Below are 27816 nucleotides of genomic sequence, written 5' to 3'. Positions count from 1 at the left end.
AAAGAATGTATTAGTCCTAACAACCTAGTGCCCTTTAACTTTTCTCCTCATGTACCCTCCATTTTTCCAAACCCATCCTGTTTAGTATTCAAACCTTATTTCTTTTTTCTTTTGCCCTATAATGTAATTTTTTACACCAGATGTTTTGCACATGTCAAAGCTGTAAGACGTGTGACTTGTAGTAATTGTACTGCAGTGGCTGAGATGGATCAGAAATCCCTGAGTTTTTGCTCTGCCAGTGATGGTGGTGAGTCATCCTGTAACTTCAGACACTGAATTGCTCTTATCCTAATTGCTCTCCCCCTATTTGTGTGCCTGTTGAGTGGAAGAAGTTGCATCTACCTCACAGGGCTATTTTGGAGGATTAGGGCTTTAAAGCGTGCCACAAGCCTTGTTAAGTATTGCTTAATGTGTTTATTAGGGGCATGCACAGCCCTGGGATGTTTTTTTGTGAGACTCGGGAGTGCTGCAAAACAACAGTGTTTTTTCTGGGACCATGCTGAGCATACAATAGGAGTTGTCTGTCACAACAGGTGTGCACTCTCCTATGTTGAGTGGCAACCTCTGTACCTGCTCACCCAGGCAGATACTCTCATCTCCTTCTTACTGACATGAAAATTAAACCTGTGCTTTCTTTCTTTCTTTTAGATCCTGGCGCTCCTGTGAAACTGCCTTGTATGCCAGTTAAACTGTCACCTCCACTACCTCCAAAGAAAGTCATGATTTGCATGCCTTTAGGGGGGCCAGACCTCTCTCTCTCATCCTATTCCACGCAGAAGAGCTCCCAGCAGCCTTTGACCCAGCAGCATCACACTGTCCTGCCATCCCAGTTAGCAGCTCACCAGCACCAGCTCCAGTACGGCAGCCACAGCCAGCACCTTCCTTCTGGGTCCAGCACGTTGCCCATTCACCCTTCAGGGTGCCGGATGATCGAGGAACTGAACAAAACACTAGCCATGACCATGCACAGGCTAGAAAGGTAATGGATCAACATTTTTAGCATTCCATAGTGGTGTGCACTGATTCCTGCTAACTCAGCATTGAAGGCATCGCTTGAGTTACATTTGTAGGACTTGAATGAGGTGTCTCCTCTGGGGTCTAACAGCTTCAGGGCAGAGTCATTTCTGGAGAAACAGAGGCAGAGGAAGAGCCTTTCCAGACTTGTTGACAAGTTTGTGGCTGAAAGGAAATAAAGACCAAATTTCCTGAACACCATTGTCCCATTCAAGGAAGTAGATATTACAGCCAATGGAGATTTTAATAGGACATGCCTGGCTTGCAGTAGGTACTGCTGAGGCATAACTGCAGAGCTCCAGTTGTGTGGAGGATTACTAAATACAAGGAGAGGAGGGTTCATAAAAGAGCAATTAGAATCTAGTGTGCCACTCCAGCAGGGCGTCTGATTAGTATTACCAATTAGCTCAAAACAATCTATGTGGACTTCCTACAAGTCACTTAAAGGGGTTTTAATACAGTATTTAGATTACTTAAATTAATTTAAATTAAATCATGTGTTTGATCTTAAAGTAAGTATTTAACTCATTCCACAGCAGCTACCTTCTTGGCCATTTGCATCTGGCAAGAGGTAGAACATTTGATCAGAAATGCCTTACCCACCTTGGGGCTGTTTTTTGTTATTGTCACTTATGAGTATCTCTGAATGTTTCTCCAAGTAGTCTGAGTAAGTGAAGCATGTTGTATAAATGCAAGCTGCCCTCATAGACTGCAACATAAGCAAGCTTTGGAAAATTTATTTCAACTTGCAGAGCAAAACTGAAAAAGTCCCAGAACAGGGAAGATGGATGAAAAATTACATGTTTTATTTAGTACCAAAAACAGCTTTGTAGCCACCTTGTTCTAGGAGCATCTGATCATCCTGTTATACAGGAAGGCAAAATATTTGATCTGACAGACAACATGCTTAATGATTTACCCCAGTATTTCTGTCTGATAACTGATAACTACCTTCATTATATTCCATAGTTGGAAACAACTGGATTATTGATGGCACTTTCTCCTTACTCCCTGAAAAAGAGTCAGGAGACCAGAGGCTGTCTCACACTGCCAGCTTATTTTAGTAGCAGAATAGTGACACATCTGTGATTACATCATGGGGCTAATATTTCTACAGTATGGGGGAGTTCTCAGCTGGGAACAAACTACTAGGGCTATGAAGAAGATTCTTATTCCTGTCAGTGAAACAGCCATAGAGGTAGGATAGAAAAAGTATCCACATTGTCTCCTACTGCCATACCCAGTGATTACCCATTTACCTCTCACACTGCTGGTCTGGTGCCTCTCCACCATCCCAAAATTCAATGCACCAAGCACAGTGCATAGCTGGTGTCTCCCAAAGGCTCCTTTGGGGCTGCACTGCCCATGCTGTCCCCAGCTTAGGTTGGACATCTTAATGTCTGGCTCACACTGTGTGCAGAAGGCCCTTTGTTATCCTGAGCCCAGTGACATCTCTCAGAGTATGACTTCACTGTGGCATCTGTTGCCCCACAGCAATGAATGCTCCAGTTTCTAGTCATCCATCATGTTTATGTCTACAAATACGCTTAACTGATTTAAAGATGGTGATGCTGTTTGGGTTTAACTATTAATTTGAAGCTGAAGCTCTGCTGCTTGTTAAAAACTGAATAAGCAAGCAATCATGTCCCAGTGTGAAGCAATTGTTTCCCTTTGCAATTAATAAGAAGAAAACAAGAAAAAGTTGGGTACTGATATTTCACATTTAAAATGAATATAAATCCTTGTTCAGGATATTGCAGGCAGATTTTTCATAGCCTTTTTATGTTGATTAACTGTTAGTTAAACCATAGATTAATGTATTGAGTACTTTGTTTGTGCTCCTTGTCAAAGCAAATCAATAACTTCTGCATTCACAAGGGAGAAAATAGGTCATGATCATTTCCTCTGCAACAGCAATTGTTATTTTTATAGTATATAGAGGTAAAAATATTTCAAACCATTTACAGTTCTGTGGAGCTGATCTTGCTCTTAAATTCTTTATTTGCTTTTTCCAAGCCAAACTGTGATCTAGATAAACTTGCTGAGTTTTCTTGAAGATTTGTGCAGATTTTTTAAATATATTTATTTAACTTGGGAGACAATTATTTGCACTGAATGCCCCTGTTTTCTACTATTTTTGATACCACTTACTTTCCCTTATTGTAAAAATCTGCATTAAACTCCAGAGAAATAATACCTCAGTATTTGTCATTGCACACTTCAGCCCAAAATTCTTGAGGGCTTGTTAAAACTCCAAAGATCCTAGATCTCTTTCCTCTGTTTGGAGCTTGGTAGTGTGCTCACATCTGTAGCCTGCAAAGGATATGGAGTGACATCCTGCACTTTGCTGTTCCTTGCAAGTTAGCAAAGTACTGGGCCACTACTGTTGGGTCAATAAACCTGAGGAGATGAGAGAGCCTGCTAAGTCTCTGAGGCAGCTTCTGGTGAATAATAAGGGGTTTTTCCTTCTGATCTCAGACATTATCTCAAAAGCATCCTACAACTTTACAGAAGAATTGCCATGATGCTGCAGTAATAATGCTGCCAAGTCTGGTAATTTGGGGGATTTTTTAGAATAGTGTTTTGATTTTAATAAGAGATGATCATATAGACAAGCACAGATCAGCTTTCAGCTCTAATTTTTTTCTTTTCCTTCTGGAATTTTTCCTTTTCTTCCTTGTATCTAATTTCTTTGGTCCTGGTGCAGTGGAAGCTCCTCAAGGAAGCTCTAATGATATTTGGTGAATCAGTTTGTATCAAATTCACATTTTGTCCAGTAAATTTTTCTTATACCTTACTACTCTCCTATTCACCAGGTGGCTGAGTGTGGACATGAACAAAAAATGAAAGGCTAAAACCTTCCCTTCCTCTAGCAATCTGGACTCTTTGCTTACACAGATAAGATCTCTGGAATTCAGGTAGTCTAGCAACATCTGAAGAATGATAGTTGAAATCAGTGCTTTGCCAATGAGCCACAGGCTTGCCAGAGAAAAATGAGCTTTCCCTCTGTACAGACCTGGAAGCCAGATTTTTCTGTCTTTGACCTTGAGAAAGTTACTGAGTCTCTCTATCTCTATTTTCCCCTCTGCAGGAGTGATTGCATGTAACTACCTCACCTAGATCTAGTGCATATTAATAAGTTAATGTCTTAAAGTACATTAAAAGGCATGCAATAGCTATTCAAGTCCCAGTTGTTCCTATGACTTAAAATGGGAGCTAATTCCTGGATTTTTTTATTAAATTTTATTACAGACATTATAGAACATTAAGTTCATTTGTGCACTTAACGCTTTTGATTGCAAACATTTTCTGGTACTCATAATGTCTATTCATAACCTATTCTCAGAAGGGCAATCTGCCCCTTGTCATAGTATGACTATTATGACATGTCATTTGTGCTGCCAGTTTGCCTCTATTTTCCCTGATAAATTACCAGTTTTATGGTAGATAAAGTTGAAACAGAGATATGTGTAATTTCCATGTAACCTTTTTTCTGCAACCTTTGTTGCTAATTTTTGTCTTACTGCAAATGACTTTCCCCTTCCGTCCAAAGGGTGTTTGTCAAGCATAAGTAAAAACTCTAGATTTGGACATCATTTTTTACCATTGCATTGTAGGAGTTGATGAAAATCTGGTAAGCCCTGCCACCAAAATATGCAGATTTCATCCTCCTAACCAAAATGAATTTGAGAAGAAAGATCATGCCTCAAAGCTGTGCATCACGAACAGTGGCTGAGGAAGCCTTAGAGACTCTCTTGTGACACCGAAATGTGTCTTTAATTTTGACTTAGTGAGGCAGTTTCTTCATCTGAAACAGCCTGATTTTCTGCCTTGCCTGTATAATTCTCAGCCTGTCTGGAAAGGTGACAATTAATTTCATTTACTCTGTGGGCTCGTGTACAGGAGCAGGCACAGATGAATCCAGGGCTCAGTTTGTTCAATGTTCGTACTAAAGAGCTGTTAAGTGGCATTATCTCACTCCAGGCTAGAATTGCCTCTGTGGCAGAGCAGTGAAAAATCACTGTGTCCAAAAAGACTGTGTGTGCCACCAGTTCCTCTGGGACACCCAGCTCAGCCTCAGACTGTAGATTTATGAAATGAAATGCATTAGACATTACCACCAGTGTCTTGTAAATCTTATGAAACATATTTGAGTCAGAAAACATTTATCTTCCATAAAACTTGTCAAGAGAATTGCATCTTGTCTAAACTTTAGCATTGCCTAAGGATAGAAATACTTAATATTTATAGCTCTGCCTTCTCTCTGACACACATTCCTGTAGTAGAAACGTATATACAGTGGTTTGAAGTTCTTTCAGACCTTTTGTTTTAACTGCTAAGTACATAAAAGTACTGTGGATGTGAAAACATTCTGATAAAATTGTAATCTTCTATTCCAAAATCAAAGGGCCTGGCATGACAGACAAGAAGTGTGCAGGTTTTTCCCACTAGATTTTACAGGAAGTATTTCACTTTTTTCTTTCTTAAATTTTTTTCTGTACCATGAGTCACTCATATGCTTAAATTGTGATTCTTCATTGAAGTATTTTCTCACAAAAACCATTGTAATCTATAGTGGTGTGACTTTGTTTTCTGTTTTGATCATGTACAGATGATGCAGCAGTTATTGCAAGTTCTTGTACTAGGGAGCTATGAATTGTTCACATCCATGCGTTAAGATCTTCTTAAAACAAGTACTTGCTTAACTGTAGCTTTTTTCTCTGGTTTTGTTGCAAAACAAAAAACTGGTTTAAAATGGGCTTTTTGAAACAATAGTGTGCTTTTTGGTGAATAAAGCTAAAAAACTTTGTCGTTTTGTCACCTGACAATGTGGGAGTTTTGCTAATGACCCAGAGTCATTTATACACAATGGACATATCCTGTGACCTTGATTTGTCTTTTTTAAGTATACTGCAGTACTGCATGTATTTCATAAGCACTTTGCTTAGACAGCTGACTTAGGCAAATTGCTGTTGAAAGGGCTGATTTTAATCAAGAACAACACAAAACACTAGGAAAAATGAGGGGCTTAAAATAGAAAGTAGTATTATCAAGAAAGTGGATGATTCAGAAAGCTTACAATGAGATGAGAAGCTGCCTATTTCTAGAACACTAGTTCAAATAAAAATCCTCTGTGGTAACTTGTAAATCTTGTTGCCATCCTATATCTGCTCAATAACCTAAATTGATGGATCACTTTGATATCTGCTACCCATAAGGGGACACACCCATAAGGATGCATCTGTAAGCTACATCCATCCTTCACAGAACAGGGAAGCACCAAATAATCCTGGATGCTGAATTGCTTCTTGCTCCTTTCATTTCTACTTACTCTCTGTGTATCTATTGTTTTAAAATTAAATTAATGATCCAGTGGTTGCATGGTGCAATTGGAAGGTTTTGGGTGTTCTTTTAGCAATGTTAACAGAATTTCACAATATTATGGTTTTTCTCAGAAATTTGATTCTAGGCTTTTGAATTTCCTCCCTTTCCTCTTTAAAAGACTTACTCAAAAATTAGCTTACAGAGAAAATAGATTTAATGAAGTTCATAATATAAAACTTCTAAAAGCATTTCAGTAAATTAAAAGTTAGTTCAAACTTTTTAAAGATTGTAGTGTGTTGATATGTCACTATGAGAATTCAGTTGATGGATTCTAAAACTGCATTTGGGATAAAGTTTTTTTTGTGTCAAAATCATTGAAGTCCGATACAAAAATTTGCAAGCCAGTTCTTCATGAAGCTCTCTTTGTGATACAAAACATGGGCTATCACGAAGAAAATTGAGTTTCTCTCTTCAAGGAATCTAGTAAAGCTTTGTATCTCATTATTGGTTAGTCTGCAATAATATACGTTGGAATTAAAAAAAAATTATTTCTTTGAAGCTGAAGATGATGATAACAGCTTGTTGGTATGGTTTGTTCGCAGGATCTGAAGCCTTTTCTTCTCTTTAATCCCTAAGCATATTTGGAGTAGCATTATATCCCTAGAACTACATTTTTAAAAGACTCTCTGGAATGTTATCTAGAAGCCATTTAAGAGTCCATTCTAACTTTTGGGTTAGAAGAAAGCAAAATGTTTCAAGTTGAAGATAGTAGATTCACTAGATTTCTGTAGAAAATCTTTTAAAGAGAAGAATACATTTTATTCAAGATGCAGAACACCTGGGGTATTCAGGCTAAAATATTCAAGGGAATTGATGGCACTCAATACTTGTCAGATCCAAGTCGGTGTGCCTCAAGGTCAACTTGGCCAGAACATCTGCTTTCACACCTATGTTCTTCTGAAAAGTAAGAAGAACAGTAAAAGTAAGATGGGAGTTTGACATAGAGAGGGTGTCCCACAGGCAAATGTTGCCCATTTTTCATAGAGCTGTTGCATCAGCCAGGACTTCAGAGAGAGGGCAGTTTCTGCTGCCTCACAATTAATCCTGAGCTGCCACCATTTTTGCCTGCCCGTCTTTCATTCCGATTTCATACTGGAAAAGCAGCATGAGCTATTTCAATAAAAACTGATTGGGTTTCCCAACTTCTGTTCCTGACTTTTCTTTTCACTTTTTGTTTGACTTTGATCTTCACCTCCTCATGTTCCTGTTTCCCTACTTGATATGTTATTTGGTAAAGGGCTTTGAATTCAACACATAAACAGGGCTAGATAGTAGCAGTCCTCACCACGGGTCTTCATCTCATAAGATACTGAAAATAATCAATCCCTCCTGTGACAAATGAAATATGATGTTAGCACCAATTCTGACTGATCTTCAGCACCTGGCTGGATAAAAAGCTGAGGCAGGAAAAGAGATATCATCATGTCCACCCCCCAGTATATAACTGTGCCATTAGCAAACAAACTCCCCAGGTTTTAGCTTCTTCCCTGGTTACTCTCACCTGCTCCCAAAGACTCTTTTCTCTAAGCCCAGTTTCACAGGCTTGCTCCCCTGCACATCAGAGAGTTGTGCGCTTGCCATCCCCTCAAGTTATTCATCACTAGTGCAAGCCACTAGTTTTCCCTCTGCCTTTCTACAATTTTCCCCTACAGTCCATCCTTCCTTCCTCCCACTCTTACTCCACCTGTTGCACTCAGGTGAGACATTTTTCTCCTTGCTGCCTGCACACCAGTGGAAAGGTCACACAGACACCGGGCTGAAGGCGTGCTTACCACTGAGTAGCTGCTGCTTACCACTCTGAGTAGCTGGTCCCTAAGAATTTGTCTCAGATCTTTAGTGCTTCGTCCTGGATGACAGTATTTCTGCTTGCATGCTATCCTAACTCTCCCTTTTAAGTATTATACCCTAAATCTAATAAGTACTCAGTTTAAACCCTTTAGATGTCTTGCTGATCTTGAAAATCCTTCTGTTCTCATTTCTTCTCAGAAAGGGATGAAACACCACGACTTTGCTATATACAGTGAGAGAAGCAACTCTGGCCTTCATTGAGCTGTTTCCTTTAGTTTATTTATTTGCTTTTCTTTCCCAACAGCTCTGGTTTACACACAAGTGACAGTGTTACAAAAGCAGGACCTTCAGGCCTTCCAGACATGAGACAAGTGCCAACTGTTGTGATCGAATGCGATGACAATAAAGAAAATGTGCCTCATGAAACTGACTATGAAGATTCTTCCTGCCTTTATCCAAGGCAGGAAGAGGAAGAAGAGGAAGATGAAGAGGAGGATAACTCATTATTTACAAGTAAGACTCATTCCATTTTTCCTTTCTCACTTATTTAATTTGTATCTTGAGCTCACAATACACAGAGGAAACACAAGGCCTGTGTATTTTCTTTCTTGGGTGTGGCTTTTTAATCTCTCAGGGCTTGACTACATGGAGATGCTAATCCAAAATAACAAACAGTATGGATTTATAGTGATTTCACTAATATTCATGAATCCCTGTCTCGTTAGTGCTCAGATTAAACTCAAATGACAGGTTTGGGCTTATTTGGTTCAGTTACAAATTGGCTTTTGGATTCACTTTCCCAAATGCCCTTTGTGAAGAGAAGCCCTGCTTTTGGTTTAAGTCAAGATCATCTCAATAGTTGCTTCAGAAGGATGAAATAAGTGCCACACATAGAGAATCAGAGCTTTTATATACAGTCAATAGTAAATCATTTTGGAATCATATATGTGCACATGTTTTGAAAGGGGTCACAATCAGAGGATTGGGCTCAGATAAGAATAGGTTAATTGATAACCATATGTCCTGGTTTAGGGCAATTTTGGGAGAAAAACCTCTAAAGGAGTTTCCTCTAGAAAATTCAAGTGGCCCCTCCCCCAGCAAACTCCACGCCTCTTCTCTCCCCCCTTTGCTCTCAGAACAAGTCTTAAAGGTGCAAAACTTATTATCCAGTTAAACAGAACAGATGATTGGGGATACAAGCATCACATAGCCAACCCAGGACACCAGGACACAATTACAGACTGCGAAAGGACCTTGTGGCCTTCCTGACCTCTGTAAGGAAATTCAATTCCTGCCTCAGTGTGCCTTCGTAGGACTGTCCCATGAAGAAAAGATACAGTGCTTCATGTGTGACAACTGCTTGTCATCTTAGACATTGAAGTTCCAGGCCCTTGCCTTTCTTTTCTTCTGAAAACTGGAAGCAGTACAGTCAAACAACATCCCTTTTAAAACACACAGAAATAAGATTCTAAAACAGGCATATTTCATCTCCTCATCACCCCACCTTACCCTGTAGGTGAAATTAAGCAGTGTTTGCTCTTATACCAAAAGCAGAACAGAACTGCACTATCTCACACTCTCCTGACAAACTCTCATGTGTTTGTGTCTCTCTGTGTCTGTCTTCCTTACTCAAACTGCTTTGGACACAAGCCTAAGAAAGCAAATTTGAGCTATTGGTTTTTAATGTCTTTGCCACTGCCCTGGAAGCAGTTAGTTCATATGCATAGAGATTTGTGCTGCTTCTGATTGACTTCTGATTCCTTCTAATGCTGGCTTGGATGTCTTGATATTACATTGCAAGAGACATTCAGATAACCCTTTCTTTTCACATGCTATAGCTCTGTTGCCTGCCCAGATTCTGAGGTTGAATTTTTCATTCCATTATTTGGAAATACTGTGCTAGGGAAAGCTACAGATGCTACTAGCAATTCTGAAACAAGCCCTTCTTCTCCATTCCCCTCTATGGAGCAATATATTAATTTCTATTTCCTCTATACCTACCAATTTCAGCTTTTCCTTATTATGATAGGAATTGAGGTTAATTGAGCACATGAAGTTAATGACACCCCTTTTCCCGTAGTCCAACCAGTGTAAAGGAGAGCCTCATATCCTCCCTTGGCTAGTACTTCTTTGCCAGGTGCATGCTGTAATGAAATGATGACACCTCTTTTGGCAGAACCTCTCCTCTCTCCCACAGGCCCCCTGGCAAGGAAACTCTGCAGGAAGGACTCTTTAGCAATCAAACTAAGCAACAGGCCTTCCAAGCGAGAGCTAGAGGAAAAGAACATTCTCCCCATGCAGACTGATGAAGAGAGGCTTGAACTTAGGCAGCAGATTGGGACAAAGCTAACAAGGTAAGAGACAAACATTTTTTAACTGTTGCTTTTGGAAATATATGGTGGCATGTAGTTTTTTTCCTTAGTCTTTAAACATTTGAGATCTGTTTGGTTACAATGTTCAAGAGGAAAAGCCATGGAGAGAAAAGATATGGTTCTATACGTTATTTCTGGTCCAATAAAGCTTCCCATATAACTCCCTATTTCATTTTCCTGGCATATGCTATGGGAACTCTGGTTAAATATCAGCATGAGCTATGTGAATTTGGCTCTTGTTGGCACATCACTGGAAAATGTTCAGCTTTGGTTACATTTCAGACTGTAGCTGTAGGTGCCTTTTTATATGCTATTAGTTTGGCCAAAGGTCACAGGTATAACTTTCTCTTTTGACAGCATCACCTGTAAGTAGCTGAGACCTTTCCCGGTGCAAAATAGTTTAAGTCCTTCAGTACTTGCCTTCATTGGGTCAGGTTGGACAGATTTACCCTGTCTAGACACTTTCTTCTTCATAACAGGGTTACTCACCAGCTGCTCTGGTTTTCTGTATTGAATAGGGTGTAAAGGGGTGGCCATTAAATGTGGAGGATTTCTGACAAGAATTACTAAACTGAGGTCAGACAGAACTGTCTGAGAACCTTCTATGTGCATGCCATGATTTCTGTAGTCAGTTGAATCCTCTTACATTGTCAGCTTGGTAGTATGCAGAGCTGGTGAATGCTGTTAGTTGCTCTCCAGTGAGGAAACCACAAGGAAATAACCAACCAGTTATTAGGAATTTTCTTGCACGTTTTAATTTTTTTATTTTGGGGGTGGGTGGATAAGGGGAAAACACTGCTACCATGTTGTGGAGACAGGAAGAATAGGAGCTCCAGGTAAATACCACTTTCAGCATTTTATTTACTTTTCTTTCATGGCCTTGTTTATCACCTTCTTGGAATAAAGTAACCACACCTTTCCAAACTGTCTTTGAAAGTTTTTGTGCTGGATCATGTTCAGCCTACTCCAAAACCTGTTTAATTTTTCAGTATCTTGTTGAGGGGCTTCCGCAAACTTGCCCAAAATATGTAAGATGATGCTGCACTGTTGCTGGTACTGTGATTTTTCAGTTCAGTCTTTATTCAGCTTTATTCCAACCTTGTTAGACTGCAGCTGCACTGAGCTCTGGGTCCCAAAGAACAGCACAGGATAGCAAGGTCCCAGTGCTTATATGGTTAAATTTGAACCCTTTTGAAGCATCTGAAGAATTTAAATGTTTGTCTCTCACTGCTTGACCTTGCAATGACATTGAACACTGTTTCCACTATCTTGCCCATTTGCCTAAATTACTTAGGTCTTTCTGAAGTTTTCCAGCTATGGCTGATGAAGGAAAGTAGTGTCATTTATAAACACTGATTCTGCACAGCTCACTGTGCACCAGATCTTTTTCTTTATAAGTATTTTATTTTTCACCTATCCAAAACCTGCTTTTTTCCTCACTAAACAGTATTTTTTCAGCAAATGCCTTTTTAACAAGGGAAACTATTTTTGGCTGTATGCAAAGCCCTTCCTGTGTGAGCCCCATATTCTCATAATGTTGTTTTTTTGTTTCCCCAATTGTATCTCTGCTAATCTGAGTTTAATAGTTTGAGCTAAAATGCCTGATCTTGTCTTCTAATATAGCTAGGACTTAGGGGCAATCACAAATAGTTCAAATAACTAAAACTGTATAATATATGAGTTTAAAAATAGCTGAGCTGAATGAAATTGCTGTTTCATTCCTGCTTTATATCAGTGTAACATCACTGAAAATGGTAGAATTTCATAAGCCTTAACTAGAGTGATATAGTTGCCAGTCTGACCTTTTAATTACTACTATTTACAACTTAGTATGTCATCCTTTTGAGTAGTTGAAAACAATAAAGAGATATGAGGAGAAAACTATTTTGCTCATATCTAATATGTAAGAAGCCACAGGCATTTCAGCAGCAAAAAGTGCTTGTCTTACCAGTGCTCTGTATATAAAAGTGATATATCCATGTGCATAAACTAATGAATATGAGATTAAAATAGAGAGAATATTTCAATTTGGACAGTATTTCCTTACTGTCCAGACTTTATTACTGAATCCATCCTTTGCTGTTGCTTGGTAATTGTCACACAGTGATGCAAATGTCAAGCAAAATTAAAGTAGTGAAGCATTTATAGTCCTTAGAGAAGATGCTAGATGCAGACTATAATTGCAGCTGGCAATTTTGGATTTCAGAGGGATTTGTACTGCTCCACCAATGGTCCCCTAGGGTTTAAAATATCCAGCCAATCAAATCACATATGCTACTTACAGAAGTAAAAAATGCAGAATAAAAACTTCAGCATATAGTTATTGTCTGTAATGGATCAATTAATTTTCACCAAGAGGCTGATTAGGATACTTCAGTATTTATGCATAATCCTCACAGTATTTAGTTTGGAAGAGCTCATTGGCTGCCACATTTGGCAGATAAGAATTTAGTACTATAAAGAGAATGTCTTTTTCAAAGATGCCTCTATCCAGGCATATTGAGATTGGCCACTGACATATTGTGTGGGACCAAAATCATCCCAGGTGCAGTTCCTCCAGCCTTATTAGAGTTGCACTGGGAATCAGTTTGGCTCAGAAAGGTCTGCTCAGATCCTGTTTAAGTCTAGCTTGGAACCTCTGAACCTCCTGTTATTCCCAGAAAATTGTTATGACTTCAGTGTTACATCAGCCAACTGGAAGAGAGACTCCAGAGCAGAATTCACTGTTTCCCATGCTGGGAGAATAGTGCCTTGACTTACACCAGGCCAGCTGTAAGGGTGTGGCTGCAGGGACTGTATCTTATAGCAGGACCTGCCCACTACACACCTCGGTGTTCTCTAAGCCATGAGAGAAATTCTTTGTGCTTGTCATAAAACACTTCACATAAATGTTGTGCTTCCCTGGTCTTTACCCTGTATCGTGGCTCAGCACATGCAGACCCCAGCAGAAATAGAGCTTCTTGCCCAAGGTGGCAAAATATGTCGTAGCAAAGGCAGGAGATTCTACATCGTATGAATTCCAGCCACATGAACAGGCCAGTGCACCGTAAATCATTTCTGAGGAGTCCTGACATAGCAATTATGGCAATTGATTACAGCAATTAATTAGAAGACCTCTTCCTCTAACCAAACTAGAATGGATTGCTCCAAAATGTGACATCTCCTATGAAACAAGGAGCAAAAATAGTGAATTAAGATGCAAAACTCTCAGCTCAAAACCACATGTGGCATGAGGGTAGGAAATGGATGCTGGGGACCATGTTCTTGGCTGCTAAAAACCCTTACACCTCCATTATATTCTACTCTGAAATGCAAACCTTCTGTGCTGAGTAAATCTTTAAGTGAGTATGGTGTTCCTTTTTTTTTTTTTTCAACTTCTCCTCTATTTTATCCCTCTGGTGCCTGTGCAACTTCACAGCTGCTCAAGTGTGCATGTGTGACTGTAAGACAGAAAGGAGAACACAGGAGGAAAAACAGCACTCTGAAAGTTAACAGGGAGAGGGAAGGAAAAGACAGACATCTCTGTTCTGCCTGTCTCACTGGCTGTGTTGGACCTGCTGGGAAGCACAGGCTCCCTGTTATTCCAGTTAAAGAAGCAGCCAGGAAGATTTGGATTTAGCTTTCAGTGGCTGTCAGGGTGAGAGGAATGGGATATATCCAGGCTGTGACAGTGAGCTTGGAGGTTTTCCTGGGGCAATGGTAAAGGCCTGTCAGAAAGCCCTGGTGAAAAGGAGGGCCAGCACTGTTGGGTGATGGACAGTAGAACTGCACATCTCCCAGAGACTGCAGGAATATCCCATTGTTCTGAGGCAGGTGCTTCAGTGCTACTCCTTGCACTTCTCTTTCACCACAGAATCATAATGGTGGTCATAAGAGACCCCACAGACTTTCTCAATCAACACATTTTGTAAACACAAGAGCCCTTTACAGGGCTCCTGTCACAGCATCTCTGTAATCTCTGTTACAAACACCAGACTTTGCACTTTCTTGGAATGGGAAGACCTGGTTTCTTTGTGTTTCTTTCACAAAATCTTCCCCCATACTCTGAGAAAATGTGTGTCTTCAGACCGACTGATCTGCCACACATCCTACAAGGGAGGCTTTCTAAAGCATTCAAGTATTTTTTAGTCTCATAACCCACCAACTCTGGAGAAGGTGCTCACTAGCAATTAGATACAGGAGTATTAAAGCTGAGATTTTAGTCCACTGCTTTTCAAGAACATGGTGTATTTATTTGTTTCCCCTGATTGTTTCCATCCTGGCTTCTCCCACCTGCTGGAATTGGATGATCTAATAGCACAAAATGTCTGGTAATCCAATGTGCTATCATCATGTTGTTAATAATCAGTGTCAAGGGAACTTCTGGGTATTCACAGTATTATTACTGGTCAGCATAATGTCAGTCTGATCAGCACACTCCTACCCACTGTCTGCAGATCTGGAGGCAGAGGAGACACACAAAGGCTGTTCACTGACAGTGGTGCTTGTCAGGGGACTGCTGCCCTTCACTGGAAGGTGCCACAGGCACACCAGTAAGATTTTGCAATCCAATAAGAGTTTGTGCTGTGCTGCTGCCAAAAGCTGTTAGTTGTAGGGGTCATATTTATCATGCCCCGTGTGAAAGCAGAGAGATGAGGTGGGGGAGCAGCTTTCTGCACATTAGCTAATTAGTAAAATGAGAAACAAATGAAGAAAGTAACAAACTGCCTATTGCCTCTTTCCTGACTTTGAGAGATGCTCTTCCATTTGCTTGACTAAATCCTGGGTGTGTCAGTATATATATGTTCTGCTGGCTTTAAAGCTTTAAAGTTCCTCTGCCAGATACACAGTAGTGCTCTGCATTGTTTTTTGTGTAGCCCTAGATTTATTCACTACAATACCTTAAGGGGTACTGTCCTTACACCAGCAAGTGGAAAATCGTGATCTGAAGCAATATAAATAGCATATTGCAAGGATCATGAGGCAGTAGATCACAGAGACTCTGTGCATATGGCTGTAAATAAGTACACTTGAGAGTTGGATGTGCACACCTGCTAGATGTGTTTTTATAGTCCCATTGATGTTTTGGAAATAGTACTGGGATGTCTGTGACTGAGAAATGCAGCATGAGAAGTCATTAAACTTTAAGGAATGGCAGGTTTGACAGATGCTGGTCACCTACTATCTTGTTGAGAAAGGTAATCTACACATTCCCTGGTCAATACCACATATTCCTCAGCTGTTCTGAAAAATGCTGCTTATAACAGAAATCCTGTGATTGAATGAAGTTGGTGAATTCCCACAAGTATAAAAAATTGTCATTGATTTTTAAAATGTCATGAGGCTGCTGTGAGGTTTTTTGGACTCATTCATATCAGATGCTAGAAAGAAGAGCAGAAAAATTGGACAGTTTGGGAAGAGGATTTTGGACTGTCAGCATCACCATGAAGGTGACAAATACTACCAGAACTGAGGAAGGGTCAGTCTGCAAGGCTTGCACAGTCATTGAAACACACAGCAGTTCCTTCAGAGGTCTGAGGGGACTGAATAGTTTGAAGCAATCACTTTTATTTACTACAATTTAGGCTGTGAAGAGATTCAGCTTTTTGAAATGGTTAATTCTTTAAGCAGTGCTGCAGTCCCACTAGGGAAGGGTTTATTCAGCCAGAGGATGGCAGCATGATGGATCCTGTTGAGTATGGCTGAATCTCCTCGTGGCTGCTCCCCATCATGTGGAGGGCATTTTGCACCCTCCCTATCTCCGAGTCATTTAGGGATAAAAAGAATGGGCAGACAGCAGGATTAGGCTTTATTCAAAGACCGCATTTTGTTGGGTAACGTGAAATAATTTCTTCCTAATTACGTTTGATGTCTGCAATTCTCACACTTATTGTTAGCTTCCACTAATGAGAGCAAAGCAAGTGCCTAAAGCAAGAGCTCATCCCTGAGGGCAGCACGCATGCGCGGGTGTGCGTGGAGCTCGCCTCTCTGCATGCAGGATGCTGGGGATAAATCACACGGAAAATGGGATTGTGCTAAACAAGCTCATCGAAATCCTGGATTAGGGATGATGCGACAGCACTAGATACATGAATGAGGGTGACAGAGAAAATCTGCAAAGGGCTGAGGCTCAGTTTTAGCTGCAATGGTACCTAGGGAGATTGGCAGTTTTCCCCTTTTAGTTTAGCTATTCATTTGCTGAAACCCCAAGGGAGCTATGGAAATTGTCCTTAGCATCAGGAGGAAGGCAGGAGAAGCAGGTGATTATTTATGGGTGATGAGCTGAAACTGAGCTACCAATACACATCTGGGCTCAACTGCTGGGAATAAATATTCTGAGCAGAACTGGTTTGGATTCTGTGCATGGGTGCAGAAGGGAGATGGGTGCTCATGGCCCTTGTCAGTCCTCTCTTCTGTGATCAATGTCCTGGTGGGCTCTGGTCTGCTGAAAGGAAAGGTGGCTTTGTAGTTACAATATTCCGAGAAGGCTGCATCTTCCACCAGCTTTCCAGCCTCAGACAAGCCACTGAAAGAGATCCACACACTATTTATTTATTTGTTTGCTTGTTTGTCTATTTAATTAAGGTGTGTTGGGGTCTCAAAAAGTACATCCATGCCTATGAACTTTGGAACATTGCATTAGTTGACAAACTCTCATTGACAGCAACATTTGTGTGCTTTCAAAAAGCCACGCGAATGCCAAGATCTCTTTAGACATCCAACTCTGTCTTTCAGTAGGACAGGGATCCTCGTTTCAGAGCATGGTTTGCATTTGCCTCTTTGTATGAGGAATTTCCATGGCTAACATCATCATTCATCACAGCAAAAGGCATGTCTAACATCATGATGGTATTGCTATTGTTTTGATAGTTGATGGTTGTTTTGTATTTCATAGGTAGCAGCATGAGTTTCCTTTGTCTGAGTAATTTGCTATGGCAAAAGGTCAGTGGAGCAATCAAGGGATGGCAGTGTCACCACAAAACACATCACCTCTGCACACTCCTTGGTTTAGAGAATGAACAGTGTCCTTAACCTTTCCAGCTCCACCTTGGGATGGGAGGAAACCCTGCCCCCATCAATTTTGCTCAGCTAGGGCCAGCAGATGTTTTGTTATTTATGGAAGCAAAGTCTTGCAGAGTAGATATAGTCTGTCCTTGGGCAGATGTGTCTCTCCATGTTAGACAATGGAGCTCCAAATGTACAGAGACATTTTATTTATGCTACTATAAAGGAGGAGAAACATTGTTCTGAGGAGAGGGATGATTTTAATGGTAGGCAGCAGGGAGTGGCATTTGAGGGCAAGGTCTCTCCAGAGGCACCTGTGTGACCACTGATGAAATGAAAAGTGTTTTCATCATGTCCAAAGTTCATTTCAATCATAATTGTCACCACCCCAGAATGGAATTTCTTATTGCTGGGGTCTGTTACGGTTCCTGTTTCTGCTCTCATGGAAGCAGGGCAAGTCACACTTCCCTGTCATTGCAACATCTGTTTCTCCCATCCTTTCTCTAAGGAAGTTGAGGCAAAATGCATTAAAGGGGTTACAATTTCCCCTTCGTGCTTCCCATACCTTTCAGCCCCCTGACATAGTCTGTATTTGAGGTCTAATTCAGGTTGTCAACACAGCTGAGAGAAATATATTAAATCTACCTTAATTTCCTTTGCAGTTTCAGTGGGGTGTGATATCATTCATTTTCTGCCCTGAGATGATTGCAGTTTTGCTTTTAGTTGTCAAACTACTGGCAGCTTTTATATAAGAGGAAGCCACATTTCTCTGCTGGGCAAAATAATTCATGGTGATATAAATGAAGCTTGTGGCAGTAAGAGAATAACATATTTTGGTAATAGAAATAGTCTTATTTCTCCAGTAAACAAGAGACCACATGGAGTCTGTGCAGCACTCTCTTTGGGGTAAAAGAATGGCATTAATAAAAACAGGTGAAACAAACTCAAGCAGGGAAGTAGCTGCTTCAAAATGTTATATTCTGGCTTTAAAAACAAAGGTGGTTTATTTGCTGGGTTTGTCTTTTGCTGGTTAATACTGACAAATTTAGGGCAGCTCCACTAAGAACTAGCTCATAGATTTCCACCTCTAAAAAATCCAACCATAAATCTTTATATTTTGTACCTCCTGATTGTAGGTAGTTAATCACAAGCACAACAGTTGCTTAGCTTGGATGACCTTGTAATTTCTGTAAAGGAAACAAATCAGGTGGGAGTACAAGATAAAAGCAGACTGGCGGGAATAAATTTCTCTTTATAGTTGGCTGATTGTAAAATGGAGAAATTGCTCTGAGCAAAATATTTAACCTCTCTCAGAAGTTACAGTTTGCATTTCCCCTCCACTTCAGTGTATTATGGCCTATTTAGCAACGCATGAGCAGGAGATTTAATGGAGGCAATCCTTATAAAACAGTCAAACATGTATTTAAAAGCTGATCCAAGTCAGGTTTTAAAAATTGTGTTTATATAAATGCTCATATATGTTCCCTATGGCTATTACGGTGAGTACAAGGAGAACTGCTAGAGAAGGAAGTCTGAGTTGTGTGCATGGTCATCCATCTATATCCAGAAACTCTGGAGTTTCACATGCAGGCTATTGTATGTGAGTAAACAGAGGTGACTTTCTGAAGAGGAGTCAGTAAGATTTAATGTTTGTGTGTGTTTTGTGTAGGACTAAGTGTCTTTTGGACAAATGTATCAAAAAAGCAATATCCTTACCATTACACCTGGTATAATTAAGTAATGTTAATGTTGTCTCTAAGACATAGTGTTAACAAAAGGATTGCTTAGAGATGAATGGGGTCCTTTTTTTCATATGTGCAGAAAAAAACTACAACTAGTCTTTTAGAGGTAGGTTTGGATAAGAATTATGTTCCTGTTTCAATGCATTTGGATTCACAAGCACTGCACAGACCATACGTGGGAATTAAACTAAGTCCTTAGCCTCAGACCTGACCATGTGAAATTACCATTTGTGTTAACAACTTTAGTGAAGAGGAAGTGTGAGCTATGAGAAGTGTGTGAGAAAGAGGAAGTGTGAGTGTGAGAAATGTGTGGTAGATCACATCAATGTGTCTCTAAGTGTGCAGCCAGTAATATTCATTACTTGCCTTTCTGATAATAAATAACAAACCAGCAAACTACAGGGAAAGCACATTAGCACCCAGATTAATTCAGTAACCTGGTTCTTCACTGACATCCCTGAATTCAGGAGGTAGCAACATTACTGGTTAATTAATAATTAATAAAATAAGCGTTCAATATATTGTATTTGCTCAATGAGCAAGCATCTATAATGTCAGGCTAGACTATTTATATGCAGAATATTGGAGTTTTTCAGCATGCTGGAAAAGTCTTCAAGATTTCCTTTATTGCAGTAATCAAGACAGAAATGCTCTTCCTGCCTCCCTGCAATCAGCTGGCTTTGATTTAAAAGCCTTGCAAGCAGGGACCCTGCTCTCAAACATCAGGGGCTGCAGAGGAGCCAGCCTGCTTCTTCACTGGGAGCAGGCATGGCTCCTGGACCAGGGCCCTGTCTCTCTACAAGCTCAGGGACATCATTTACCTGGTGGGCTGGCAGATGGCACCTTGGGTGCACCCAGACCCCTTAGGGGAGCATGCAGGGAGGTCACAGATTCACGTCACCATGGAATGGTTTGGGTTGGAAGGGACCTTGAAGACTACCTGATTTTAACTTCCCTGCCATAGGCAGAGACACCTCCCACCAGACCAGGGAGCTCAAAGCCCCATCCAACCTGACCTTGAACACTTCCAGGCATGGGGCATTCACCACTTTTCTGGAGAATTTGTCTCAGTGCCTCACGATCCCCACAGCAAATAATTTTTTCCTAATACCTTATCTAAACCTTCCCTCTGTCAGTTTAAAGCCATTCCCCATTGTCCATGTGACAATGCCCTTGTGAAAAGTCCCTCTCCATCTCTCTTGTGGGCCCCCTTAAGGTACTGGAAGGCTGCTCTGTGTAAAGTGTGTGTAAACTCCCTCCTTGGGAGCCCCTCACAGAAGGTACAGAGAAAGATCTCTGCTCATCTTCCATGAAGGTGTTTTCATAGCCCCATCAGCTGGCCCACCTCCACTTAAACCTGCAGGCAGCGTGGGAAACAAGCTTCTTCAGCCTCTGGCTGCACTGGGAAGTTGGATTACCCAAACCATGCTCCAATTCTGGCTTTCCCAGAGCACCTTGTGTCCGTATATGAGGACTTCCCTGGCCTGGGGAAGCTTTAATATCCAAGATTCAGCTATAAAAGAAAGAGAGCAGGCAGCCCCTCTGACAGGAAGTGGCTTGTTTGGAGCTGCATCAGTCTCCAAGCGGGGAGCAACTTCTCTGACAAGAGTTTGGTGCCTTTACATCTCCCCATCATGGGATTCCCCAGCTGATCCCAAAACCCCGCTCTGCTAGTTTCAGGAAAAGGAGTGGCTGATGTTCCAAAGCCAGAAGATCCCCTGAGACTCTACCTTTTTCTGGTTAACAACTGAGTGTAAATGCCTGGTGTCCTTCACCTTCAGGTTGTGCCAGAACCATTCACCCTTCCCTTGTTTGAGCAGACATAAAAGATAAGATAGGCAGACCTGGGCAATTCCAAGCATTATAGAACCATGTGATATTCCACCATCCATTTCATCTTCCCCTTCGGACTAGACTAGCAAAGAAAATCTAATACTCTACTGCAGTTAAAAGAGCTGCCAATATTTTGCGCTGTTTAATGCCAGAAAAGGGCTCCATCATGTTTTCTAATGTGACATGACAGATTAAAAAAGGCTCAGTGGTGGAAAGATGATTTTTGCCTCTGAAAGCCATCATATAGGACACTTTTTTGGGAGGGCTTTTTATTTCCCTTTGTCTTTATTTCCCTTTGCTTTGTCCCTAATTCTTCTCTTCAGAGTCTTTATTCTGTCTTATTTCTCACTGTATTTCAGTAATGCTTGTAATTTCAGTAATGCTTGTAGCCCCTGCCACCCCACCTTGGTTCAAGATTCCGTGCAGCACTTGGCCTGAGTCTGAAGGATTTTGGAGCAGATATCAAAACAGTGATGGGGAAATGCAAAGCATCAGTAGAGGAATACCAGGCATGACAATTCACTTGTCTCAGCATCCTTCCTGATGGTTGCACACTTGGCTGCCTCAGATTTGATTTTCCCACTTGCCCATCACTGTACCTTGTCTTTCCCTCAGTTCTGTGCACTTGTCACTAGTCATGTCATGTTTTAACAATTAGGGCATGTGTTAAAATCTTCCAGAGAGCAGTGCTGCCTCACTATTCAGCATAAAAGTATAAATGGAAGGATGAACTTGACCCAGCATTACTGAAGATTCAGTGCCATCCTTATTTTCTTTAATATTTCTTTGACTGATCTTGTCAACTAGGAGAAGTGCTCAAAGACAAGAAGGAAAGCAAATGTCACTCCTATATTCAAAGAGGAGTCAGGGAATTATAGGCCCGTTGACCTCACATTCATCACTAGGAAGGTGATGGAGAAGCTAATCCTGGAAACCATATTCAGGCATGTAAAGGAAAAAAAAGAGTCAGCAACAGTCAATGTGGATTCACAAGGGCAAGTCATGCTTGATTAATGTGATGAACTTGTGAAATTACTGACCTGGTGGACAACCAGGGAGCAGTAGATAATGTCTGTGTAGATTTCAGTAAGGCTTTCAACACTGTAAAATTCCTCAGGTGTCCAAGAATGGCCCCAGCCACTCAGACTTTTCAATCCATTTGCCCATCCAGTCCAGAGGCTGCTGTTTAGTGGCACAGAGTCCAGCTGGACTCCAGTACCCAGCAGCATACCCCAAGGGGTCAGTGCTGGGTCCAGTCCTCTTTAACAACCTTCATTAATGATCCGGATGACGGGCAGAGAGGATCCTCAGCAAACTTGCTGGTGACACCCAGCTGGGAGTAGTGGGTGATGCACTGCAGGATAGTGCTGCCATCCAGAGGGACCTTGACAAGCTGGAGAAATGAGCTGGCAAAAATCTCATGAAGTTCATCAAAGGCAAGTGCTAATTGCTGCACCTAGGAAGGAATGACCCCATGGACCAGTATATGTTGGGAGCCACCCAGCTGGAGAGCAGCTTGGCAGAAAAGGATCTGGGGATCCTGATGGACATGAAGTTGGACATCAGCCAGCAACTTGGTGGGCGGAGGGGGGGAAATGGCTAATCGTGTTCTGGGCTGCATCAGAAAAAGTATTGCCAGCAGACCAAGGGATGTGATCTTTCCCCTCTACTGAGCACTGGTGAGGCCATATCTGGAGTGCTGTGTCAACTTCTGGCTCAGAATCACAGAATATTGAGTTGGAAGGGATCTGCAAGGATCATCAAGACTCCTCTGTAGAAAAGAGATATGGGCATATGAGAGACAGTCCAACGAAGGGCCACAATGATGATGGAGATGATGAACTGGAGCATCCTCCCTGTGGAGAGCACCTCCCTGAGAGAGCTGGAACTGTTGAGCCTTGATAAAAGGCTCAGGAGATCTTATCAATGTGTATCAATACCTAAAGGAAGGGTCCAGTGGGGACAGAGCCTGGCACTCCTCAGTGGGGCCCAGTGACAGGACCAGAGGCAACAGGCACAAACAAAACAATGAGGTTCTCTCTAAACATCAGTAACATTATTTCTACTCTGAGAGTGACCAAACACTGCCACAGGTTGGCCAGGGGGATTGTGAGATTTCTCTCTGTGGAGATATTCAAAAGTCATTTGGACACAGTCCCAGCTCTAGGCAGAGGGGTTGGATCAGATGGGCTTCAGAGATCCGTGCCAGACCTACCATTCTGCAATAACACAGGTATGAAAAGAACAGACAATGTCAATGTCTATTAGCAACATCTTTAGGTTTTGAAATGTGTGGCATTGTTGGCTGATTTTTTGTGTGCCTTTGGCCAAATTCTGTCTCAGACTTCCCCAAATTCTGCTTCCCTTCACTCTCTGCAGCCTAAGGTTTCAATGAATATGTTTCATAAAGCTATTCCTCTGCAATGCTTGACTAATGTCTTCTGATTTGGGTTATTGCACAATGGCTGTGCCAGCACAGACAATTTAGCCAGGTCACAAGCTTTGACAAATGCCTGTCTATGGCATGTAGACTGTAGAAGTCTGTAGCTTACTCCAGTCCCAAGAGAGTGTGGGATTAGCTCTTGTAACCAAACTCCTTGTGTTCTGCCCTATGGAAAAAGTTACCAGGACTCAGTTTTTAAACAAGAACATCTCACAGACATGCTGCATTCACAAGGAAATCAACTCCAGACACCCAACTTCCTTCAACAAGCATTTCTCTCAGCCCTGAACTTCCTCATCCCCTCAGTCCATCTCTCCTATAGCAAAAAAAAAAAAAAAAAAAAAAAAAAAAAAAAACCACCAAAACAAAAACACACCACAAAAACCCCGGAGTCCCACTTTCCCTTCCAAGAGTTTTCAGCGTCCCTCGACCCTTGTATAGCTCTTTTCTGCTTTTCTATCTGAAGCAAAACCTTAAGATTGGCCTTCTACATTTTCTGTCTGTGGGTGAATCCAGAGACAGTAATCACAAAATTATTGTTCTTGCTCACTTTGTTCTTGCTCACTTTGGAGAATTGGGAGCTTGGTCTCTCACAAACATCCCAGAGGGCCTGCAGTGGTGCTGCCTGGTATCTAGACAGCAGCAGGGATCTCCAGTAATGCATTGTACAGGAGTGTTCTGATGTCTCTAAAGAAGAAAACAGAGTGGAAGCATGTATTTAATGTACATTTTGCTAAAAACACTGCTCAGAGGAGTTTGAAAAGCTGACAGAGTGTAGTAGTTGTGAGATATTCCCCCCCACTCATGCTCCTTAGCAGCTGGTGTTCATTAGCTGGGCTCAGCAGAGCAAAGTTGTTATTAGCATTAAATAATCTCTAGTCATAAGAGTAGGCTTACCACCCAATAAACTATAGGCTACAGATGTAAATTCAATCTGCCTGTAAAGCAAAACACAAGTCCACATGGCTGTGGCCATTGGGGCTGGAAGGAGGGCCTGAGAGGGTGTATCCTTTTACTTCTGCTCAATGTGGATGAATGAGAAATTGCATGTTTTAAATTAATAAAGAAGGTGAGCAGAACTGGGAAGGAGGCACTGTGACTGTTTGCCCAGGCCATGCTAGCCAGCATATTTTAGTCCAGTCTGCAGCCTCTCATAGCAGTAGATGCAGTTTCCAGGTCTACAAACACTTTGTGCATCATCAGTAAATACTCAGAAGGGATTTTTGTCAGGGTGACAGCGATGATTTCCTTTGCTGCCTTCTTCCAAGCCCCCTGTCCTTGCCATCACTGCAGCCAGATATGCAGAAAACAAGTGTATGCCACAAAACCAGGGCACTGAACGCCCAGGACAGAAGTATTTCAGTCTTGGCATTTGAGTGTGCCCTGCAGGGAAATCCAGGCCTCTTCTATGGCATGTCAGCAGCCACAAACAAACATACTGTGCTCAGCTTGAGTACAAAGTATTTTAAATATTAATTCTCTTCAGCCTTTCTGCCTGAATGCCAGCTGCAAAGCTATTCAGTAAGGAGCTCAAAAACCAGTCAATAATGTAAGGCAGTCTTTCTTTAGAGGGCAAACAATTGGAAAAAATGTGGACTTTGATAGCACCCTCATTTGAAATATCACAGGAAAGATATCTACAACACCTTCCCAATGAGATTTAAGAATTGAAGTGTCTGAAGTGTAAAGGAAAAATTATTCTTTAGATCAACAGAGCCAGGAGTAGTTTTCTCTCCCATTTTGCATAAGGAAGATATCATTGGGCATTCCCTCCCCCTCCATAGTACAACATCAACTCTACTTAGTGAAAAAAAAATAATGTAAAGAATACTGGTACCAATACTCATGCCAGCAGCTAGAATGTGTAATGAAGCAGGTTTTCACATTAATGAAGTGCCAGGTAGAACAGGGGGATGTACAGGCACCTGATAGCAGTCGGAAATCTGAGTGTGGAGAAACTTCAGTAGGGACTGAATTGAGCTCTCAAAACTTGAAGGAGAAAATGTAAAAAGCTGATGCCACACTATGCAGGGGACAAAGAGAAAGGCTGCAGCCTGCTCAACATAGCACAGAGGGTTTGAATGTCCCTCTGGAGGTCTTTTGTTTCACAAGGGGGGGTTGTTTATTTTGAAGTTAAGTGTATTTGCCTGGAAATAGGATCTTTGTTACTTTGGAGATTATTGATTCCCGCTGCTAATTCCCTATTTGATGTGATAAGCCTCTTTATAGCATTCCATTTGTTTTGCTGTGGAAATATGTACAAAGCAACAACAGAAAAAAAGCTTATCACTTTGTAGTCCAAATTTAGCCTCTAGGTAATTATGTGTATCTCAGTAAATTCAAGAGAAGAAAAGGCAGATGGGACAAGAATTCTCCTGGGTAAAAAATATTTTGTCATGCTTTTAGGCCACTAGATTTGAACCTAAAGGTGATAGTATAACTGTGGAATAATTGTATCTAATATCTTTTCAAAATGCAAATATGCAGTTTCCTAAGGCATGGGGTTTTTTTTATTTTAACCAGGTAAAATAATTTCATCAGTGTTTCTTTTTAGAGCTAGACATTTTTGCTATTTTCTGTCTCTGGTGCTGCATGTTTTCATTGACATTCCATGAGGTGCTAGGATTTCTAAAAAAATCTTTCTGACCTTTGCTAATGCACAGAGGCAGAAGTAGGCTCTGGCAGTGAAGAAATACACACCAGCTGGGAATTTATACAATGGGCAAATCTCTGGATAGGGTGGTGAAACATGACATTCTCTAGAAAGAGAAGAAATTATTATGCAGTTGTTGATGCAGATACAAACATGCAAAGACCCAGTCTGACCAGCAGATATCCCCTGAAATGCTGAGGAATGACCAAGGCACCTGCACTTTGCAGTTTGCAATGCAGATGCTGGGGAGAGTTCTCCTTGTAATCCACCTCAGTAGATTTGTGCTTGGAATCACTGTAGCAGTTATTGGAAGGAGAATTGTGCCTACTGGACTTGGTTGAATAATGGATTTTTTTGCATTTGGTATTCAAATGGAACAAAATAATTAACAAGTGGAATAGGGAAAACTGACTAAAAATAGCAAGTACAGGCATCATTAATTTTTTTATTACACACTGAAAACTAGCATTTCAGGTCAGAATTAAATATTGTCTAGTGCGTTTTTAATGCTTTTTAAATGTTATTGCTTTTGAGAAAAGTGTGTCTAGTGAGTTGGTTTTTTTCAGCTGAAACTACTCACTAAGTTTGACCTCACCTTGCAGATAGTTTCTGACCTTCTAGAACTCAATTTTCTTGCAATTTTAGTTTGTCACAAACATTTCAGCCAGTCCCAGTTCTTAATCTTCAAGTGAAAATTTTAGGCACAGCCCTTTGCAAAAAGTTACTACTATTTATCATCTGCCTTTCATGAAGTCTGGGGATCTGAAATCCCACAATCTGGGGAACTGAAATCCCTCTGTCACAAAATAGTTAATTGCTCTTAGAGCTCTCAAATTTGTTTACTTCCAGGAATTTTCCACTTCAGTAACAAGACAAAGTATGGGTACCATGCTATTTCCTATGCATCTTTTCTACTAAAAACTGAATTATTGTGGTTTTGAATTGCTAACACTCCCAACTTCTGTTATAAAAGCCTATATTTAGAGTTCCTATATTGCGGCTGTTCCAAGTCACTGAGTATTTTAGCTTTTGATTCATTTAGCAGAAAGGGTGTGAGTTGGGGGGTTTTTTTGACATTTACCAGTGTAAAGTGCCTTTTTGGAGATGAATTTTGTTCTTGCACTATTGTTCGTTTGCCTTTCTTCATGCTGGCACTGGTAAAATGGTCTACAACAAACTAATATGGTGAGGGGGTATATGTGATACAGGCTGATAGAGCTGGGGTTGTTCAGCCTGGAGAAGAGAAGGCCCCAGGAAGACCTTAGAGCAGCCTTCCATTGCCTAAATGGGCTTCTCAAGAAAGTTGGACAGGGACTTTCTACAAGGGCATGTAAAAAGGGGGGACAAGGAGGAATGGCTTTACACTGAAAGATAGTGGGTTTGGATTAAATATTAGTAAGAAATTCTTTTCTGTGAGGCTAGTGAGACACTGGAACAGGTTGCCCAGAGAACCTAGGGTACCCTCATCCCTGGAAGTGTTCAAGGCCAGGTTGGATGGGGCTTTGAGCAACCTAGTCTAGTGGAAGGTGTTCCTGCCTATGGCAGGGGGGTTGGATCTAGGTAATCATTGAGGTCCTTTCCAACCCAAACCATTCTATGGTA

General features: G+C 41.1%; 1 protein-coding gene across 7 annotated transcripts in view; it reads left to right on the top strand.

Moving 5' to 3' along the window:
* Window positions 1-27816, top strand: part of PHACTR1 (phosphatase and actin regulator 1) — a 301932-nt gene that overhangs the window by 243791 nt on the left and 30325 nt on the right. For all 7 annotated transcript variants that reach the window (XM_077180743.1, XM_077180731.1, XM_054643113.2 and 4 more), the window contains 3 exons: window positions 649-979; window positions 8492-8700; window positions 10385-10541. In XM_077180743.1, coding sequence (XP_077036858.1) covers window positions 649-979; window positions 8492-8700; window positions 10385-10541 — 697 coding nt within the window. The remainder of the gene's footprint in view (window positions 1-648; window positions 980-8491; window positions 8701-10384; window positions 10542-27816) is intronic.

The sequence above is a fragment of the Agelaius phoeniceus genome, chromosome 1 (assembly GCF_051311805.1).
Source record: "Agelaius phoeniceus isolate bAgePho1 chromosome 1, bAgePho1.hap1, whole genome shotgun sequence".
Taxonomy (NCBI): domain Eukaryota; kingdom Metazoa; phylum Chordata; class Aves; order Passeriformes; family Icteridae; genus Agelaius; species Agelaius phoeniceus.
The sequence above is the reverse complement of the archived record's forward strand: the minus strand, read 5'-3'. Positions and strand labels throughout refer to the sequence as shown.